The sequence below is a fragment of the Zingiber officinale genome, chromosome 4A (genome assembly GCF_018446385.1).
Source record: "Zingiber officinale cultivar Zhangliang chromosome 4A, Zo_v1.1, whole genome shotgun sequence".
In the NCBI taxonomy this organism is placed as follows: Eukaryota; Viridiplantae; Streptophyta; class Magnoliopsida; order Zingiberales; family Zingiberaceae; genus Zingiber; species Zingiber officinale.
In genome coordinates, this window is record NC_055992.1 from 59114952 (window position 1) to 59137949 (window position 22998).

Below are 22998 nucleotides of genomic sequence, written 5' to 3' on the forward strand. Positions count from 1 at the left end.
TGAGCATATCTGCAACAAGTTAGATAGGGCTTTGATCAATAAACCTTGATTGGAGACTGAGCTAGGTAGCTTTGCAAATTTCATTCCACCAGGCTGTCTATTTGATAACTCGACTTGCATAGTGTCTACTCTGGACGGTGACAACTATTTTCTTAAGTTGTTTAAGTTTTTTAACATGTGGGAAAAGCATGATACTTTTCCACAGCTTGTTGAAAGTAATGAGCAGTGTACAATGATTGCTCAATTTCGTCTCAAGCAGATCTTGAAGCTTTTGAAGGATGATCTGAGACACTGAATGTAGAGCACTTTTAGCACATCACAACAAGGGTAGCTACTACACGAAGAGGCTAATTGAGGTTCAAGAGGCTGGTTTGGCCCTTGCTGCACTACTCGACAATTACAAAGAACTACAACCCCCGACAGCTTGCTTGAATGCGCGGAACATAGCTTTTGCATGCAACATGCAAAGATGGAATATTTCAAGTAGTTGGACCATAATTCCTCTTATATTCACGCGCTTGTAAAACAAACAAATAAGAGGAATAAACGTTGAAAACACATGTAAATGATCATGAATGTATAGGGGAAAGATATCTCCATTGGTATGAAACCTTTTGGGTAGAGCCTAAAAGCAAAATCATGAGGGCTTAGGCCCAAAGTGAATAATATCATACCATTGTAGAGATATCTAAATTCTTTTGATACTAACAATTGGTAGCTCGGTCTGCCAAAAGGACTAGCAACCGACTGTGCACAAGATCCATGGTCCAATTGAGCCATGTGGGTGGAATATTGACCTTTAATGAAGCTCCCATGTCTGGATCAAGATGACCAGACATGATGCAAAGAAGTCCTAGTTACAGCTAGTCAAGGAAGACCTAGTAAGTCGGTTAGACTGAGGGGCAAGGAAGTCTTAGTAGGTCAGTTGGATCGAGGGATAGGAAAATCCTGATGGGTCAAGGATCAGATGATATCAAGTAGATATGCTTGAGGGGGTAGCCTTTGTTTGGGGGGGATTATTGAGTTGCAATACTTGCAAACAAAGTCCCACATTGAAAACACATAAAAATGATCATGAACTTATAAGGAAAAGATATCGCCATTGGTATGAGACCTTTTGGGTAGAGTCCAAAAATAAAACCATGAGGGCTTAGGTCCAAAATGGGCAATATCATACCATTGTGGAGATATCTAAATTCTTTTGGTCATAACAAATGTAAGAGTTCATGCCTAGTGAATTGGTCTAAACTTGTTCGATTGGTAAATTGTAGTTTACATTAATTGTGTGTTTGTAGATTGTGATGATGTATTTTCTTTTGGCAGGTAGTAGTTATTTACTTGCAGTTCATTGCAGGGATAATTTTTAATTGTTTACCTTATCGTCATTCATCATGTTGCTTGACTTGCTTAGTTTTCCTTTCTTTCCTTGCTACTCCAAGATTGCAAGTGGATGCTAATTTAGGTCTTGGTGAGTTACCATAACAAAGTGGATGCTCTAAGGATATTCTGCAATATTTTCTGAGGATTTTAGACTTTTTGTTTTTTATTACCATTTATTTGTTGTTTAGTCGAGTTGGAGTCCTTTATTCATTTTATTTTTCATATTGTTATTTCCTTTTCACTAACAATGTAAGATTTTTGGTAATTATGTAAGTTAGATTTTTTCTTATGGGTTTGTATTGTTGAGAGTTTTAAAAATAGTTTATGTGGTTCTTTGTGGAGTGGTTGGTTGACTTAGTAGATACCGAGATAAATTATCATGTGGCCATCGTGTGTGTCATGCCTTGCCTATGACCATAGAAACCTACTTGGGGCATTACAGGATCACTTCCATAGAATACCTAAATTATCACTTCTATAGAATGGCTAAATTATATTTGTTTATCTGTACACTTATGAAGTTGGTAATACATGTATGTACCAAATAGCAAATGGACATCATGCTTGTTTACAGTTGTAGTGTTGGTTCAATTGTGAACCATTCTCTTACATTTACAGGTTGGTTGTGAGTTATCCTTGCAGAAAAAGTGTCAAAACAAATTTACTGTTATGCCCTCTTTTAATTAAATGTCCATTGTGTTTGTCATGCGATGCCTAAATCATGTAAGATGAATTTTCTTCTAGGCAATTGAAGCTGCTATTGAGTTGAACTTGAGCAAAGTGGAGGCGGGAGCTCAAGGAGAACATAAAATTCAGCGTGGTTATCTTCCAGTTACCACATTCAGCTGCCACTACATTCTGGATGATGATTTTCGAAAAGTGATTGACAATTTTCTTGTGTATGAAACAGAGCAGGTATGTTGTTTCATTTGAAGCTTCAGTACTTACAAGTCAGACTTTTATACGATGTACTTGTGAGGATTTCAATTTTAATTGCTTACCAATAAATAACAATCAAACCTTTTTCTCATTAAGTATATTTGGCTATATGGATCCTTTTATATCGGGCTCGATCCCTAATATATCCTCATCGAAATTTAACTGAATTTTATCTTATTTTATCATTGTTAATCAAGTCTTTTTTGGTCCCTCTTCCTTGATTGATGTGCATATTTTTCATGGTTTTACATTGTCTAACCGGGACATTTTTGGTTGCCTAAATATATAGTGGTACTATCTTAGAAGCATCTCTCGAAATTCCCTCAATAGTGCAATTTCGACTTTCTCTATATTCTCATTTTTTAACGTGTTCGTATATCCACATATCTACCTTAATATCCTTATCTCTGCGACTTTCATCTTTGTTTGTATGCTTGAGTCATAAACCAACATTTTTCTTTATAAAATATAGAAGGTTTAATTGTTATTTTGTGAAACTTCCCTTTAAATTTTAGATGTGCCTCCCCTCCATTTCAACCATTCTGTTTGTATGTTATATAAAATATCTTTATCATCCTTTTGCAAAAAGGAACCTAGATACTTAAAAAAACTCTCAGTTATGAGTAACACGTCATCTCTCATTTTAACAATTGTTTTTGTTATGTTTACTACTACTAAATTTAAAATCTATATTCTATTTTTACTTGTTTAAAACCTTTAATTGTTTAAAATAAAATTTTGCATTCCTATGCACATGCTATAAATAGTCTGAGAATGCCTTTGTCAAACAATATGTTCTCTACGTAGTCTTACTGTGGTTGGTCACTTTATGATCAGCCTTTATAGTTTAGAGTAATTATATTCATTGTCGCTTGCAACACCTCTGTCCTGCTACTTGACAACATGTTTTATGGGAAGGAAACTTATGTTTTATCGGAAACCAAATTGATTTTAGTGTAACATTGCCTAATCTGCCTTCTCTTATTCATATGAATATAATTTCTTATGTCATGCAACATCATAACTCTGGTAGCTAACAAGTTATGTACGATGGGAGCCAATTCACAGAATCACCTAATTTGGACTAGTTATATCGTTATGTTTGATTTCAATCTTCTCTTATTAGTTTTTTTTTTCTCTTTTGAGCATTCTTGTTGTCTAACGAAGCACATTAATGTTGGACCCCGTGGTAGTTTTGATGTGATCAACCAAGTTGGTTAGGTCCTGCTTTGTGTTTAATCCCTGTGTCTGATTGCACAGGAGCTTAGGAGCGCAAGAAGTCGAGCGGAAGACGCAGCTCGATCAGGCTTGGAGGCGCCTCCAGCTTAGGGCGCCTTCCACCGTTGAAGGCGCCTCGACCCGGCAAATTGAACGTTGAGCTATGGATAAAGTTTTATCCACCCTTCTGGAGGTGCCTTGGACCTCTATTGGAGGCGCCTTGGACCCTCGAGATCAGATTTCCAGAGGCTATTTAAAGGCCCCTGGAGCTAGGAATTCAATACAACTCAAGCAATCAATACTGTAAGCAATTCCTAAGCAACTAGTGAGCTTCCAAAAGTGTAAAAAGCTTCTTCGCCTTCAGAGAAGGAGATTTTTGTTAGTGCGTCTTTCATCGCCCTGGATTAACAACCCTCTTGGTTGTAACCAGGTTAAATTCTGTTTCTGATTTATTTTCTGTCTCCTTAATTTAGTTGCTATTATTTTACTGCTTTTATTTTTGAGTTGAATTCCGAGGAGGGTATAGTTTTAATTTTTCAGGAGCAATTCACCCCCCTCTTGCCGGCCTCCGCTGAACCTACAATTAATCCCCATGGTTAAGCATCACTATTCCACCCAGCTGCATTTGTGGTTGGAGTTAGGGATTGCATTGCAGTGGCACTCATGTCACTTTTGTTGGTGCAATCGACCTAGGTTTTGATGTGTGTGTCAAAGAGTTTAAGTTAGACTTTCATATGTATTTGATATGTGTTTAAGTCGTGCAGGACTTGGAGAAACACATGAGGAACTTGGTGCGGTCAAGTATGGAAAGCTCATCCAAGTGCTCAGATCTTTGAGTCGGTGAAGGATGGTGTCGAAAACATCCGAGGGACTGCCGGACGAGGAGCAATGGAGTGGAGCCGAGGGAAGTGGACTTCAAGGCAACGTGAAGGATGGCACGGAGAGGAGCCGCGGGCTCGGGTGCATCTGAGGGACGAAGGCCGAGGAAGAGGACTTCAAAGGCGACTCTGAGGATGAGTGTGTGAGAATGTACTGGACCAGTCGACTGGTCCAATGACCAGTCGACTGATCCTATTTCACAGAATGCACAGAATGATTCTGTGCTTGTCGACTACAGGGACCAGTCGACTAGTATATGGCCGTTGGCAGAAATTGGCTTTCTGAAGAGAGCCGTTGGGTATGTCCAATGGCACATCAGTCGATTGGTGTGTGGACCAGTTGACTGGTGTCAGGTTTGAGTTGATTAGTGATCAACTCTCTCCTCTTATTTAAGGGGAGTTTTGGGGCATGAAGAAGGTTACTCATGCACATTGAATAACTTCTAGTCTCTGCCCAAAGCTTCCAAAGTTTACTCTCTTCCTCCTAAACCTAAACTTCATCTTGTAAAGAGGGAGAGATTCTTTGTGAGAGGTTTGCTCCACCAAGAAGGAGAAGCTCTAGTCGGAGATTGTCGGGGACTGATCCACTGAAGGATCAAGGGCTCGTCCACCTCAAGGACACGTCATGGAGTAGGAGTAAGCAATCTCCGAACCACGTTACATCGAGCTTGTTAGCGTTTGTATTTTTCCTTGATTGCTTTCATTGTTTTGTTTAGTGTATTCCGCTGCGTATTAACATTCTTGTAGAGAAGAAATCGATTTGGGGGTGGCCTAGCTATCCAACCCTCCTTCAAGCCGATCACCGATCCTCCTACAATTGGTATCAGAGCAAGGTTGCCCTTCAACGGACTACTCGCCGAGAAGAGCATTCATCAAAATGGTCGGCTCAAACATTCAACCACCCAAATTCGAAGGCGACTTCTCTTGGTGGAAGAAGAGAATGGAGGTATTTTTCAATACCGATTTTGACATTATGCTAATCATGAGAAGTGGTTTTGAAGAGCCCAAGGATAAACACAATGAGACAATTGACATAACAAGATAGACCAAAAGGCAAAAAGAAGAGCATCTAGCAAATTCCAAGGCAATCCATCATCTACTAAATGTTCTTCTCCAACAAGAAGTAACAAGGGTTGGAACCTACTCAAGCGCCAAGGAGTTATGGGAAAACCTAGTGGAGCTTCATGAAGGGACATCGGAAGCAAAATTGGCAAGAAGAGACCTCCTTCGAACTCAACTCAACAATATCAAGCTTGAGAAAGGAGAAAAGGTATCAATTTTACATTCTAGAATTAAGGAAATTATTAATGGACTAACAAGTGTATGTGAGACACTTTCAAATCGAGACATGATGATGAAAGCCCTAGATGCTTTCCCAAGAACCACAATTTGGAGCTCCATTGTAGATTCATACTACATATCAAAGGAGAAATCCTCTCTAGATGAACTCTTCTCAACAATGGAGCTCCACGAAACAAGAGTTGAAGGATTAGATGGAGAAACTCATAGATCAAGAGGAGTAGCCCTTGTGGCAAACAAGGAAAAGGGTAAGAAGAAGAAGTCTTCATCCCCACCATCCTCCGACACCGAAGAATCAAGCGCCTCAATGGATAATGATCAAGAGGCGTATATGGTAAGAAAAATGAGAAGGGCATTTAAAAAGTTTTCTACTAACAAATCTCATGCTAGGAAAAGCTCAAGAAGCAAAAGTAGAACAAGGAGGGTAATTTGCTACAATTGCCAGGGAGAGGGACACATAAGAGATTATTGTCCTCTCTGGAAGAAGAAGGGAAGAAGAGGGAGGAGAAGAAGACAAAAGAAAAGGGGAAGACGGCTCAAAACCTAAAAGCAACATGGGATGATCCTTCATTATCTTCGGAGGAAGAAGAGCATCATGTAGTCAATTTTGTTCTAATGGGAATTGATGATATAGCCTCCACCTCATCCGAAAATGAAGAGGGAAAGAGCTCAAGTGAAGATGAAGAAGGGAGCTCAAGTGAAGGAGGAGGTCAAACTTCAGATTCGGACTTCTCGGTAAGTGAGGTACATAATCTTCCTCCTCATAATTTAATCAAAATTATTTCAAGTACAAATGATGATTTGTTTAAAGCTAAAAGGAAAAATAAATCCTTGAAAAATGATATTTGCATGCTTGAAGCAAGATTAGAATCCATGTGCTCTAAGGACAACAATATGCTTGCTTCTTCTAATTCTTCAAATGATTTATGTTTAGAAGAAGAAAATAGGAAATTAAGGGAAAATGTAGAATACTTTACCAATGCCCTTAGGAAATTTGAAATTGGCTCTAAAACCCTAAATATGATCATTGGGAGCCAAAGGACAAGTTTTAAGAAAAATGGGTTAGGATACAATGAACCAAATAATGAAAAGACCTACCATTGTTTACTTGCTAGGGGACAATAAAAAACCAAGACCATAGATAGAAAATGGATCCTCAAGGAATATTTGGTTAACCCAATTAGAAAGAATTTCTGTTGGATACCAAAATCAATTCTCAAGGGTTAGAGGATTTTAGGTCAAGTCAACCATAGAAATCATAATTCAAATACTTGAAAGATGGTTGACTTGAGACCTTAAGGGGGAACACTTAGCCTTGATAAAAAGTCATGATCACCGGGGGCTAAGTAAAGGTTACCATTATACCTTATCTCACAATGACTTGCATGATTTTCCAACCAAAAATGTGAGATAATAGGATGATACTAATAATTCACTTATGCTTATGACATTTTGATGAGTTATGTAATGTATCAAATTTTTAGTAATCATAGATCAACTATGGGGAAAGCAAATGTTTAATTAATGGGCATCTTGCCCATAGATCATAGTTGGAGATTCTCTTTATCTTGAGATTAGAGTTAGTGGCCCCAAGGTGTAGCGTAAATGGTGGACGCATGATATCTCGTAATGTTCAGGGGTCGATTCTCAAGAACCGATGACCTAGGGTTTACCCCACCATGCACCTATGGCCTGTGTACCTGCATGTACCTCCCTCTATATCCGTCGGGTCGACATTAAGGGGGCCGCTAAGGTAGTGGATCTACCATTGAGATTAGAGTTACTGTCCTCAGCAAAAGATAATAGAAAAAGAGATGATAGAGACCAATTCATAGAGGCTGCGACCTGAAGATGTTGATCGCTCCATGAGGAGAAACGAGTCAGGGTAATAATTCATGTTGTTGTTTATATAATAAACTCACGTCATGATATATACAAGGTTTAAAATTTCGATACAGTTTCGGTATTTTTTATTTATCTATAGTAATTATAAGATAAATATGTTTATTATATATATAAAAATAAGTTGTATATTGATTTATTATAAGTTCTCAATTATTGAATAATTTAATATTATTAGAAAAAATAATTTAAAAAAATAATTTAAATAGAATTGATATATTAATAATTCAAATTAAAATGGGAATATTTATAATAATAATAATAATAATAATAAGTATATAAATTAATACAAGATATTACTTTATATTAATAATAATTATATAAATTAACTATTTATTCATTTATTTAATTATTAATTAAATAATATATATTTTAAATACTAAAAAATATCAAGTAAACTTTTTTAAAAAAATATCAGAATATAAATATAATTTATTAGAATTTTTTAATTTTTTTTAGATTTTTTTAAATTTTTTTAGATTTTTTTTGGAAATTTAAATGAAATTTAAAATAATAAAAAATATATTAGAATATAAATAAGAATTATTATATATTTTTTTAAATTTTTAAATGAAATTTAAAATATTATTTTTTCAGAATATTAATTAATAAAATTTATTTAATTTATTTTAATTTTAAATATATTTTTTATATATTTTATTAGGATAATTTAATTACGATTTATAAAAGGCTCATAGAAATATCACACATCCTCCGTACATCCTTCTTGGAAATTCTTTAAATTAATAAAATTCGTGCCAGGTGGTACGAAACGACATTTCAAATGCTGGATATATATATCATAAACGGAGTGTGCCATTTAGATCATAAAAAATAACATATGAAAAGATGTAAAAGTAAATATATACATTGGAGTCCTATTCTTCAGTCCTTTTGCCTTGTTGTGACTTTCTCACAAATCAAAAAACACTAAACCACCCCTTCACACTAGGGTAATAGAGCAAACCCTAACAAGATTGTTCAAGAATGGACTAAAGCTAGAAAGCTCTTTATTGAGCATGAAAAATATAATATCAACCCTAGAAACTAACCTTCTCAACAAGAATCACAATGAAATCATAAAAGCTTAAATATCTCTTCGTGATCTCTCTCTCTAAGAGAGGAAATAAACTTGAGGGGAGAAGGAGACTTACAGATTGAAGACTACAAAGATATCTCGATGAAAGAGAGGAACTTCCATCTTGAACTTTTGACTCCATGTTTACACTTTTTAAAAAAAATAATTCCAAGGCTTATGACGTTGAATCTCAAACTTATCAAACTTTCATGATGTTTGTTGGATGTGGGAGAACCAAGTCTGAGATTACTGCAAATCAAAATGATAATTGTGACTTTGAACATCTAAATTTGAGTTGAAGACTAAGCGTACAATGCCATGACCGACTTGCTTGAAGGATATATTTGGCTACTGCTCCAGTTTGCTTGCTTCTATAAATAAGGCATAGCATCTTCTTCAGCTATGTCCTATTAAGATGCCCTCTTCTCCTATCCCTCTGTTCATTCCAGAAGTAACTTAGAGGCTGAGGTCTATTCATCTATCATGCAACTCAAAACCTGGGCCACCTCTGCCATCAGATAACCACTGATAGGTGAGACTCCCTCATTTGGTTGACAACAAAAGTGAGATTCTCTAGAAAGTGAGGCAAGCTACGTATTGAGCTACATAATCTTCTTGGTAATCCCCTTACTCTGAAGTTAACCCCCTGATGCATGGAGATCTACCCTTCATTGGAGCTACATGATCTTCTTGGTTGTTCATGGGCTGAGATGCACCTAACCATACCCTTAATTGACCAGGGCCTAACCCAGCCCATCAGAACCCGGTACAACCACACTAATAGGGAAGATAGAATGTTAGGCCCACTTGCATCTTGCGTGGTTGGATTTGCAGGAAACCATACACTTCCCACGATCCTTACATGCCTATAAATATCCCTTCTTGCAACAAGAGGACCAAGATTTTACCTTTTGTTCACTCTCTACTTTGTCCTCTTCTCTCCCTTGTTCTGATGACCAATACAGCAGCAGCTCGCCTGCTCTTGGTGATACTTTAGACCCCAACAAGAGGACCAAAATTTACCATAATGTTTATCCTCTCCTTCATCCTCTTATCTTCCTTTAATTGTGTTTGCCCTAACATCAGTTAAAAAAAAAGTCAACAATTCTCTTGACTCTAATACCTTGCTCTGAGAATTACCTTGAAAAAGATCACTCAGGATTCGATCTTCAAAATATGCAACTATACCGAAAACATGTGAATATCAAATTCTAAAACATACCCTACTAACTCTTTTGGTTTTGTACTTTGAGTTACTTTTTCAGTTTTAAGACAGTGTTAGAGTGACAACCAGCAGTCATTTATGAGAATTGTTTATTGATCTATATTTCCTTTTGTGGAATGTGGAACTGTCCATTAACTGTGTCAATGTATTCATAGTTTTCTTACAGAGTTTTAGAGGTTTAACTGAGTTGAAGTTGCAGTCCACGTTTGAAGTTTAGCACTCAACAGTTTGGTAGGCTCCCAGTCATATCTTCTGTTGGGTTCCATAGCAAAATAAAACATTAAAATTAAATGTAATGGAAAAGAGAACCCACTAGCGATCCATGCGAATTCAAGTTACATCGTTAGTTTGGAAATAATGTTACCTCTTGATGCATAAAATTGGTGATTTTAGCACAATCAATATACGTTCACTCCTTTAGCGGTATCCATACGAGCATAACCGTTACTTGTCTCACGAGCACAATTGGAGAATCATGATATATCTATATCGTAGTGCTAGCTACCATGAATATATATAAGTTTAGATAAAACCATAACTTTTAGGGTTATCTTATTAGATAAGACATGTTCGCCATCGCTAAGTCTTATCTAATAAGACTTTATAAAAACGTGATCAAGTCTTATCTAATAAGACTTTATCTAATAACGTGGTCAAATCTTATCATACTAAGACATTATCTAATAATGTGGGCGTAGTTTGGGTTTATTTGAAAAACACAAATAAATATTAGATTAACCCAGTAATCCAATAAGATCCAATTAGACTAATGTGGGACTTTGATTGTATTCCCAACAATCCTTCCCTTAAACGAAGCACCACCATTAATCTAACAAGTTTAAAATCTGAAACTAATTTTAGACTTAAAGCTTAAACCCACTTTAATTTAGTCATACTAAAATAAAATAAACTTTAAAATTGATATGTTGTCTGTGTGTTACCTAATAGATTCTCGTAACATTAGTGACTTTAAAATCACATTTTAAAGACCTAAGTGATGAGTGACATCTTGCAATGCATTATGACTATCCAAGTAACGAGAATGTCATAGATCCAACCTAACTTGTTTTTTAATGTATAAGTAGTCTTTTTGTCCATGTATCTAGATTGATTTATGAGATATAGATCATGTCATCCTCTCATCAATCTATATGTTTCTTGATCTCTAAGTAGACTTAACCAAATAAATTCAATATCTTATATTGACTTATTTGAGCATGACTATGCATCAGTAGTCCTACTTAATCAAGAGGCTCACGGATATCACTTCCGTGATATGAAAGGGATATTCTAATTACATCACTTACATCCCTCTGTATAACTCATTGCATACCCAGTGAATGACTTTATAATCAACCTTGTTAGAGGTGATGTTTGTTGATACTAAAGTATACAACTTCTTATGTAGGGAACTATAGTGACTTTAGGTCAAAGGATTATCTATACTAATAGTTACTATGAGAATGTTTATGATACTCATATAATAATCTAATCCATTATGTTGGATTGCAATGGTTGCAAACAAAGTCCCATTTTAAAAACACATAAAAAGAATCATGAACTTATAAGGGGAAGATATCTCCATTGGTATGAGGCCTTTTGGGTAGAGTCCAAAAGCAAAACCATGATAGTTTAGGCCTAAAGCGGACAATATCGTACCATTGTAGAAATATCTAAATTCTTTTGATCCTAACACATGAAATATTCTCGTAGTCGGTCAATTTAGTACATATTCTCTAATATATACTTATGTGTCAACTTGATATCTTATATTCATTACTTGAGATTAAGTTATCAGTTAACCTACATGCTAGTCGCAATATATTGTCCTTATATATAAATACTTAACTAGGAATAATTGAGAGTGGTTTTCTATATATATATAGTTTCTCACAATCAATTCACTAATTGATATGCTATAAAACAGAACCTACTACTGTAGGACATTATTATATTTATTTAGATCTGAACATATATAAATAAATATAATAAACAAAAAATATTGTCTTTTAATAAATAAATATAATAAACACAAAATATTGTCTTTTATTAAAAATATGATACAATAGTCCCATATCAATCATCTCATGATAACAATCTCCCACTAGCATTAGAACAAATCACTGAACTATCTAATACCAAGTGACCTAGTGTGATTATCATGCTTTTTTTGTGACAAAGCCTTGTTTAATGGGTCAACAATATTATCATCTGTCAGTACTTTACATATTTTCACATCTCCTCTATTGATAATCTCTCAAATTAGATGGAATCGCCGAAGTATGTGTTTGGATCGCTGATAAGACCTAGGTTCCTTAGCCTTTGCAATAGCTCCGTTATTATCACAATAGAGGTCTATTGGGTTAGCTATGCTAAGAACTGCACCAAGTTCTGTTATAAACTTTCTGATTCAAATAGCCTCTTTTGATAAATTAGAAGCAACAACATACTTGGCCTTTGTGGTAAAATCAATAACTATGTCTTGCTTTGAACTCTTCTAGTTCACAACACCACCATTTAAGCAAAACACATACCTTGACTAGTTGACTACGATCTTGAATCATCCTTGGCGGTTTGGAAGCTAGTATCGTTGTAACCCTTTACAACGAGCTCCTCGTCTCCTCCATATATCAAGAAATAATCTTGAATTCATCTTAAGTACTTAAGAATATTCTTGACGATTGTCTAATGACTTTCACCCAGATCAGACTAGTATCTGCTCGTCATGCTTAATGCATATGAGACATCAGGATGAGTACATAAAATTGACATGCATGATAGATCCAATAACAGATGTATAAGGAATCTTATCCATATGATCCCTCTCCTCTTTAGAAGAGGAGCATTGAGTAAAGGCTCACTCCATATAACATTCGCAAGAATCCGCTCTTAGAATTCTGTATGGCAAAACGATTAAACACTTTGTCAATATATGTGACTCAAGCCCAACAATCTCTTAGATATATCTTTATAGATCTTAATGCCTAAAATATAGACATCTTCACTTAAGTTTTTCATTGAGAAATAATTCTCAAGCCAAGTTTTAGACCATAGGACAGGGACATCATTTCTAATGAGAAGTATGTCGTCCATATACAAAATGAGAAAGATGACTCTGCTCCACTAATTCTTTTATAGACACAAGGTGCATCTTCGTTCTTAATGAAACCAAACTCTTTGATCGCATTATCGAATTGAAGATTCCAGCTTCTAAAAACTTGCTTTAATCAATAAATGGACTTATGCAACTTACATACCTTTTGAGCATTCTTTGGATCAATAGAACCTGCAGGTTGTGTCATGTACACCTTCCCTTTAAGGAATGTAGTTTTGACATCCATTTGTTAGATCTCATAATCATGGTAAGCTACAATAGCAAGGAAGATCTGAATGGATTTAAGCATCGTAACAGGTGAAAAGGTTTCATCATAGTCTATATCATGAATTTGCTTGAACACTTTAGCTATAAGTCACCCTTCAAAGGTACGAACATTACCATCCATATCAATTTTCTTCTTAAAAACTCATTTGCACCTAATGAGATTTATCTCTTCAGGTAGGTCAACCAAAGTCCATATTTGGTTGGTATACATAGATTCCAATTTAGTAGATCTCATGGCCTCTAACCATTTCTCAAAATTGGGGATTATTATAACTTCCTGATAGGATGCAGACTCGTTTAGATCGAAAAGCATTATATCACCGTAGTCAGACAAGAGAAGAGAATATTTTTCAGGTTGACGAGGTGTCCTATCAGATCTACGTAGAACTTGTTCTACTTGAATATGTTGTTGTTCCATAATTTCTTGTGATACAATAAGTTCATGATCCACAACATCTTGTGGCATGTTCAGGTTCCATCAAAGTATTAGTGTTAATTTATGTATCTCAAATTTCTTCAAGATCTATTTTTCTCCCACTAGTTCCTCTAAAATAAATTCTCTTTATAGATAAACATCATTTTTGGCAACAAACACTTTACTTTGTGTAAAATTGTAAAAGAAATATCCCTTTGTTTCTTTGGAATGATCCTAGTTTTCCTGAGACTTGATGTCTAACATAAGTCTCGCAACCATAATCTTCATAAAAGATATTTTGAGACTCTTCCTAATCTATATCTCATATGGTGTTACATATTTTGAGACTCTTCCTAATCTATATCTCATATGGTGTGTTTGTAACTATTTTAGATGGAACATGATTAATTGTGAAAGTAGCAGTCTTTGGAGCATGCCCCTAGAAAGAAGAAGAAAGATCTGTATAACTCATAATTGATCATACCATGTCTAACAAAGTATGATTCCTTCTTTATGATATACCTTTTCATTGTGATATTCCAGGTGGAGTGAGTTGAGAGATGATCCCAAACTTAACTATATGATCACGAAATTCTTGGCTTTGGTATTCACCACTCGATCTAATTGAAGTATATTGGTTTTGTACTTTATTCTTGAATTTTTTTGAACTTTTCAAAGGATTTTGGTTTGTATTTCATTAAATACACATAACCATATTTACTAAAATCATAAATAAAAGTAATGAAAACTAGTAGCCTCCTCTAGCTGTTGTATTGAAAGAGCTACATACATCACTATGTATAAGTCCTAATAATTTATTAACTCGTTCGTTTTGTCCACTAAAAAGACTTTTATTCGTTTTACCTAATAGACAAGATTCACATACCTCTAGAAACAGCCTCTTGCAAAAAGTAAGGTAAGGTTGCGTACAATGGATCCTTCCCCGGGACCCCGCATGGCGGGAGCTTCGTGCACCGGGTTGCCCTTTTTACAAGATTCACATACCTCATATGATTCAAAATCAAATGAGTTCAAAATTCATCTTTATGGAGTTTAGATATATGTTTCTCATTTATATAACCCAAGGTACAAATCATTGGATTTTAATCGTTTTGTATTTATATTATAGTAAACATAGAGTCCATTCATTAAATGTACACTAGAATAGAACATATCATTTAAATAAATAAAATAATATTTATTCTTTATTGTAAATAAAAAACTTTTCTTGTCCAAACAAGAAATATTTATAATGTTTTTAGTTAAAACAGACACATAATAACAATTCTCAAGTTCTAAAACAAACCGACAAAGATAAAAAAAGGATCCTACAACTATAACAGTAAGTCTTGCACAATTGCCAACTCATAGGTCCACTTCACCATTTGTGATCTACTCTTTCTTAGATTATGCACATTAATACAAATGTGAGAAGCACACCCGGTATCTAATACTCATGATAAAGTAGTTATAACATAAATACCTGAGGCAAAAATCTCACTTTCCTTCTTTTTTCAATTCCTATAGCTATACCTTGCAATTCCTATTCCTGTATCCAGTTTGACCACAGTGGAAGCAAGTTCTTTAGCCGTCGCCGCCCCCCCTTTGGGTTTTAATGCAGAAGACTTTACCTTACCTTTGGTTTGAGTCTTACCCTTACCTCTGGGCTTGCATTTTCGTTTACACTTTTGCACCATAAATATGGTATTGGGCTTGGTTTTCTTAAGATTCAGTTCAGTAGTTCTCAACATGCTTAACATCTCAGGTAAGGATTTACCAATTTCATTAATGTTGTAATTCATGGCAAATTGACTATAGCTTTTATGCAACAATTGCAGAACTAAGTGGACAACTCTTAGCCCAATGGGAAGCCTAGCCTGTCAAGGTTCTCAACGTATCCAATCAGCTTAAGAACATGAGTTTCTACAGGGCTTCCTTTTGTCATCTTGCATGAAAATAAGGCCTTTGATACTTCAAACCTTTCATGCCTTGTCTACTCTTGATATAGTCTTTTTAAATGTCCAACCATATTAAAAGCATCGATGTTCTTGTGTTATTTCTAAAGCTTAGAGTTCATGATGACAAACATAAGGCATGATACATCTAATGCATCATCTATATATTTTTTATAAGCATCCTTATCAGCACGAGAGGCAGTAGAAGCAGGTGGTTTAGGAATGAATTGCTCTAGGACATATAGTTTCCTTTCTTTTTTTTGAGGACAATCCTCAAATTCCGATACTAGTCTAGGAAATTAGCTCCATTGGTCTTGTCCTTCGCAAGGATAGATTGCAGTGATAGGGTATTTGACATATTTGCAGACATGGTAATCTACAACAATAATAAGTGTAGAAAATAAGTATTATATTTAAAATTCACTTAATTGAGTCTTTACTTAAATGATACTCCCACTAAATTATAAAATTGAGTAAGAGCAACTCATGGATGTGGGTAAATATAGTTTACCTACACTATTAGCCCCAAACTCAATAGTGTTTACATTTTAGTGGACCAAAATTCATATTTTACCTTATCTTGAGTTAGCTTCGGCTAATCGCCCAAGATTTAGTTCTTTAGGTAGGTAACATTTACTAATTGCATTAAATACAACTCTTTGGATAATTAGGTGAACAAAACAATTTTTTCTTTGCCCATTTAATGGTGCATTTCCTAACTTTATGCCTCTAAGTTCTCAATCTTACTGAGATAACTTAGTTAAGTCACGCCTAATGTTTAATAAGATGGGTATCACAATTATCCTATCACATTCTACTAAGATAAATAGATGCGCTTTACTTTGGCAAACCTGTCTATTATTGATCATGGCAGTAACGAGTATCAAACTTCGGTAAGTATCAAAAATTTACTTATTTTTAGTAATTTAACAATTTAATATGCATCACATATATCGCATAAACATGACATTTATCAACATACATCGCATAAGTAGAAAATGAACGTGACATGGTTATGACCTATCTAATACGAACTTCTTGAGTCAATGAGAAAATCGAAAGGTCAACCTAAGTGAATTGCATCTTCTCCAAGTGCTTCCTCGATTGTCGACCAAATGGAATTGCATCTTCCCTATGCTTCTACGATTGATGTGTTGTTGGACTCCTCAATTACAACCTTATAGTCTAGTAATATACTAGCATTATTCTAATTTATACATTACATTTAAAAGAAACCTTGAGTTACATTATAGGGGAGTTAGATGAGAAGAGAATTTTTACAATAGGAGATGTGAGGATAAAAGGCACGACATGCAGACCGTATTAATTTTAAAACAATCACTCACACAATCCAATCATATCGGTTAAAGGATCATAACCTTGCACCATGCCATACATCACACGTATTAATTTTATAACATCATTTTTATTATGATTCCAAATATTGATTTATGTCGCAAAACTATACAGGGTCCAAGGGGAAGCACCCCTGGCGACAAACCTACTAGCCGATTAGTGGCCACCTTTCGGGGGATCGAGGGCGAAGCCCTCGAAAGGTAAACGATTTTCCTTAACTCATTAAATGAGTTGCTGTCATATTTCCTTTTGATATTAACAATCGAATTTCATAAATTGTTCATAACATATTGATCCATTATTATAATCATATCATATTAACGCACGATTAATATCAATTTGTAGAATGTTATGCTTAATTATAACTAACAACTTATCCAATTTAATTAGTCAAATGAAACCATATTATAGCATTCATATTATTGAATTAATATGAAGCTACAATCACTACTATTTCATACCAGATTAATCAAAACACCCATCAAAACCTCCCATAAAATCAAACTCCCATAAATCATTCATCTCCGACCACAATAAACATGTTCGTTTATATCAGATATAAAAATAAACAGTAAACAATGTAATTGAATTTATTAGTGGCTTTTATATTGTTGGGTTTCGTAGCAAAATAAAACATAAAATTAAATGTAGCGGCAAATGCAGGTTACATCGTTGGTTTAGAAATAATGTTATGTTTGGAAATAATGTTACCTCTTGATGCGTAAACCTCTTTTTGTATATCTGGAGAGTCTAGTCGATCTCAGCATGATCAGTACCTTCATGCCTTTATTAGTATCCACACGAGCATAGCTATCGTTTGTCTCATGAGCACAATTGGAGAATCATGATATATCTATATCGTAGTGCTAGTTACCATGCATATAAATAAGTTTAGATAAAACTCTTAACTTTTAAGGTTATCTTATCAGATAAGACATGTTCGCCACCCCCAAGTCTTATCTAATAAGGCTTCATGGCCAAGTCTTATCTAATAAGACTCAAATAAAATGTAGCTACATCTTATCTAATAAGACTTTATCTAATAATGTGGTCAAGTCTTATCATACTAAGATATTATCTAATAACATGACCTTAGTTTGGGTTTATTTGAAAAATCTAAATAAATATTAGATTAATTCAGTAATCCAATAAGATCCAATTAGATTAACATGAGATTTTAATTGTATTCTCAACATCTTTTTAGTGGAATAAGATCCATGAATAATTCCTTGTACACTGTAAACATGGATTGTTTACTTCTTTCAGCTAATATTTTATCATTTGCGAGCTGATACTGGATCATGTCTTTTAATCGTAGTTTAATTTTTCTCTCCTGCATAATGAGTTAACTGCATAACACACCGACGTTTTGGACTATCCAAGAATTCTCCTCTCAATGTGATGGTATTCTTGAAATCCATCATTTCCCTTGACCATCGAGGCCATGAGACTTGTTAGATAATTCTGTGGAAATTCCAGTTAAGTTTACTTGGATAGGAAGGAGAAGAGGTGCAAAAGCAACACAAAATGTGTGAGCAATTTATGATTCTAACTGAATCAAGCCAGTGCTGGGACGTTCATGGCTGCATACGCAACATCCTCTAGGGAATTCTATCGAAATTCATGTATAACAACGACGTAAACAGACAAATTCTTTTGCACAAATATATATTGCAATTGTCATGATGAGATACTTGCTTTGTTGGCAGGTTAAGCACGTAATGGAGTTGCTCCATGAATCTGGCCCCTTCAAAGAAGGAATTGTATGAGCATCATAGCTTTGATTCCGCCTGGATTATGTTTAAGATAAATCATCGAAAGCGAAGCAGCACACATCATATGTTGTTTGTATCAGAGTTCCTCTTATTATCTAACCATCATTACTTAATTTATTTGTGATTTATAGTTAACGTAATATTTCATAAAAGACAAAGGAAATCGTCTTCATTAGTTTTTATGTACTGAAAATTTGTGTTGGTGACATTGCCCATGGTGTTTTTGTTGGAACAAACAGAATAAAAGAAAAACAAAATAGTTATTCTTATAAAATCAAACAGATAAAGAAGGAAATGCATCTATTTATTTCTATGCTTTTTTTTTTTTCATTTTGATCAGGAAAACTCTACAAAGGTTTTTTTTTTTAACACAAAAACAATAATGATTGTCTAATGTTCAAAATGATAAATGTTTTAAAGAAATTCAAGACTTTAACAATTTTTCCAAAATTGACGACTTTTTGGTGAATAAATTTATAGTTTGAGATCAGGGTGCTTTGGTAATCCAATCATATTTAATTGGATTTGGATATGTTTTTCCTTCTCTCATTATTGTCTTTCGAAACTTTTCCTTAAGCTCGTAACGCTGTCGGACTCCTTCATTCAAGGGTGGAACGATCACTTTGACGGGGATGTTGGGATTTCAACAGGTAGCTGATGATCTCTTTAGCACCTCCATCGCTGCAAATTTATCGGTGTTCTTCAGTATGAAGAGCGATAGGTTGTATTTATTTTGGATTTATAGGGATTGTGTTAGGTTAGTGCTTGTAGTTGTTTATAAATACTTTCTTTTATTAATTGATATTGGTTTATTCCATGATCTATTTGTTTTATGTTGGTGTGACCTACTCCTAAATGGTTAAGTTCAATTTTAGGTTTTAATATTTGTGTAAAGGATTTAAATTAGATCTTGTATGTATATTTGATATGTTTTTAAGTTGTGTAGGAATTTGGCAAGACAAATATGGAGTTCGAGGAGTTCCGACTCAATGACATCAAGTGTTGATGATGACTTGGTGTTGCCTCGGCAACACATTCAATGGCTTAGAGGTCAGAGGGAACTCAGAGAAGGTTGCATGAGATATCTGAGTGACTAGAATAAAAGGCATTGAGATAGTGTTGGAGAAACTTGTGTAGCATGACTTGGCGTGGTCAAATTAGTTGGCTCGATGACTTGACGTTTGCTAAAGTTCAGAGAAAATTATATAAGAAATTTGAGGGTCGCAAAATGAGGAGAATGACGGCACAACATTGACAGTAGCAAGAAGAAGATGAACTATGTAGGGGAAAAGTGAAAGATGAGGACATGAGCGAGTGACTTAGTACATGTAAGCTAAGGCAATTGAGAACCAAGGGCCGGAGATTACCTTGGTTGGCAAAGTCAAATTACGCAAGCAAATTCTTGTATAAGCTACGAGAGTTGAGGGACATGTATCTTTGAGAGAGAGGATATATCTCAACTTAGATAAAACTTGATTATTAGGATGATCGTAGCGAAGACTTCAGCTGATTGAAAGTGAATTTAATCTAGTGGGATGAGCTGATTATGTAGTTGAGTATTTTTGTTCATGACAGAATTAATTGGACAATCAACTAATATGTAGTCAATTGTTTAATGGTAAATTTAAGCCAACTGATGAAAGTCAGAAGCCATTGATCTGACAAAGTTGCACTGCAACAGTTTGATGGCATGGGGGCTACAATGGATTTATGATGGATTTTGGCTGATTGAGATAGCCATTGGCGGACTAAAGGTTGAAGTGATTGGAAAATTAGTCGATGATGGATCTAGTTGAGTGATCTATGACAGACTAGCAGAGCAATAAGTAAAGTTGAAGGAGTTTGAAGGTTATATAAAGAGGACTAATGGAAGTGTTTGAGATACTCAAATACTCATCATAAGGGAATATCAATTCAAAGTCTAAAGTGTCCCTCAATCTCTTGACTAAGAGTCTGTCCATTATGAGAATATCTCCACAATTTTCATAATCATGCCCATACATATCCTCCGACAAGTGTCGGCAAAAGGTCAAACACTCTCTGATCTGAAATATAGACTTCAAGACCTTGGGATAAATGATCATATAGTCAAGATCTTGAGCTACTTAATGAAGACAATATTAGTTGAGTCGATTAACCATTATCTTATAACCCATTATACTACGATTGCTCCACTGAAATTCAATAACCTCTAGTGGCGAGTCATGCACACAAGAGTAGAGAAGCACTATCACTAAATAGCTGGTAGAAATAACTATCAATCGATTTTCTGCTCCTTAAAGATCATCTTCTGCCATTTCCACTTTGTAACATTTGGATTTCATAGATGTTAATCAACTAACTCCACGTTCTCCGCATAATTGCGGGTCGTATAACTCTAGGTATCATCAAGGACATCTAACCATATCCTATCGGTGCGTGAGTCAGGATCTCCCATGGAACAATATTAGGCGAGTCAATCAAACATCACCTTATTTCAAGAACTCCTGATGACAAGTTATATAGAAAGAGGTAGAAAAATACCATCTCTCTAGAGCATGTTGAAATCATCAACAAAAGATGCTTTGTTCCCCGAAATTCATATTCGACGTTTTCCATCAAGTAACGGCTGGATCTCATAAGTGTTAAGCAGCTAGCTCAACAATTTTCCACATTAGTGGGGGTGTCTAGCCAAATGTACCTTCTGAGTTATCCAATCAGGTACATACAATCCATGGTCAAAGTCCCAATAGAATAGGATACATCGATCCTTTGTGGACTGGTCAAGCCAATATTAGTGTACATCAAATTTTGTCTATTCTACGTCTGTATAAGTTATGTATTCAACTATGTCTTCCAGGTTATCTAACCAGGCACGAGAAACTCAAAGGTCAGAAGCTCCATAAAATAGGATAGATCGGTCCTCTACTAACCGAACTAACAGAGTAAATTAGTTCTTTACTGCCCGAACCAACAAGGGTATGTGAGTCTAACTCTCGCCCAAATGGTAATAACAGAAACTAGTACTACTAATGGTATCGTAGGTGAAATCCCTTGAGGTTGTAATCCCTAATCTCTAGTAAGGTTTGATAGACCTAAACAGTGGCTGACCCTTCTAGGTATCTCTAGTAAGGTTTGATATATCTCCTATAGTTTGGAGATGTTCTGTCGCTGCCCAGTCCCAAAACTCAAAAGTCATATCGAAAAAATAAATCAAGAAAATCCAAAAACACGAGAATCGTAAACTTGTGGTTCTGATACTAATAAATTATCATGCCTCAAGGATAAGATTGTCTAACAAAAATCAGGCAGCACATCCTCTATAGCAGTGACAAATGAAACATGTATACAATGTCACAATGTTACTCACAAGCTATTAACAGCAACTCACATGGCTGGAACATACACAACCACACAATTGTATGCACAACTCATATGGTTGGAACAGAAAAATATAATCATGTACAATAAGCAACCTATACAGTTGTAACAAAACACAGTGGAAGTCACAAAATATCGAATGCAAAACCACAAAACAACTAACTGCAAGTCGGCTCATCTTGACACAACAACATCAAACCAACTACAAGAAACCAAAAAGCTAAACTCCAAGTTCGCATCGAGTTAGTATAATACCAAGTTCACAAATTCAAAACACAAATAAAGTAGGAAACAAAACTAGAAAAATCCATCCTCGAATGTGACGTGGCACTGACAGTCTAGATCCTCCAAGTGTCCTTGTACCATCTACCTATTCCCTAGAGAAAGAAAAACCAGTTCAAGGGATGGTGAGTGCTAGGACTCAGCAAGTAATAGACAAATAATACATAAATATAATATAAATCTAGAGAACCAAAGATATACAGTCTCATAGGGAAAAGTATCATGAACTATAGAAATATCATAATGAATGTCCATACCTGAATCCATATGCTAAGCTAGTAATAGTAAGTCAGGGATAGTGAGGAACTGCAATAGTACTACTCAAAATTACAAGGGTAACATGTGAAGTATATACATACTATCAAAAAATAAGCCAGTGTATAACACATGCAACAGGTAACTGACTCATCATAGGTACGCATATCACATGGATACAATAAAATAACAGCATAAGTAAGCAAACAATAGCATAACCAAATATAATAACAAAAGTTTATGTACGGATGGTCACTCCCTCTCATCTCTCTATACCACGACCCTTGTATGGTCGAGAG

At 35.1% G+C, this 22998-nt stretch overlaps 1 protein-coding gene across 2 annotated transcripts in view; it reads left to right on the forward strand.

The window, feature by feature from the left end:
- The window catches only part of LOC121969946, a 68975-nt gene extending 49993 nt beyond the window's left edge, over positions 1-18982 (forward strand). For both annotated transcript variants that reach the window (XR_006108740.1, XM_042520280.1), the window contains exons 11-12: positions 2125-2295; positions 18737-18982. Coding sequence is in view for 1 of the 2 variants with exons in the window: in XM_042520280.1 (XP_042376214.1) it covers positions 2125-2295; positions 18737-18796 (231 nt within the window). In the remaining variant the exon portion in view is untranslated. The remainder of the gene's footprint in view (positions 1-2124; positions 2296-18736) is intronic.
- The last annotated feature ends 4016 nt before the right edge of the window (positions 18983-22998 follow it).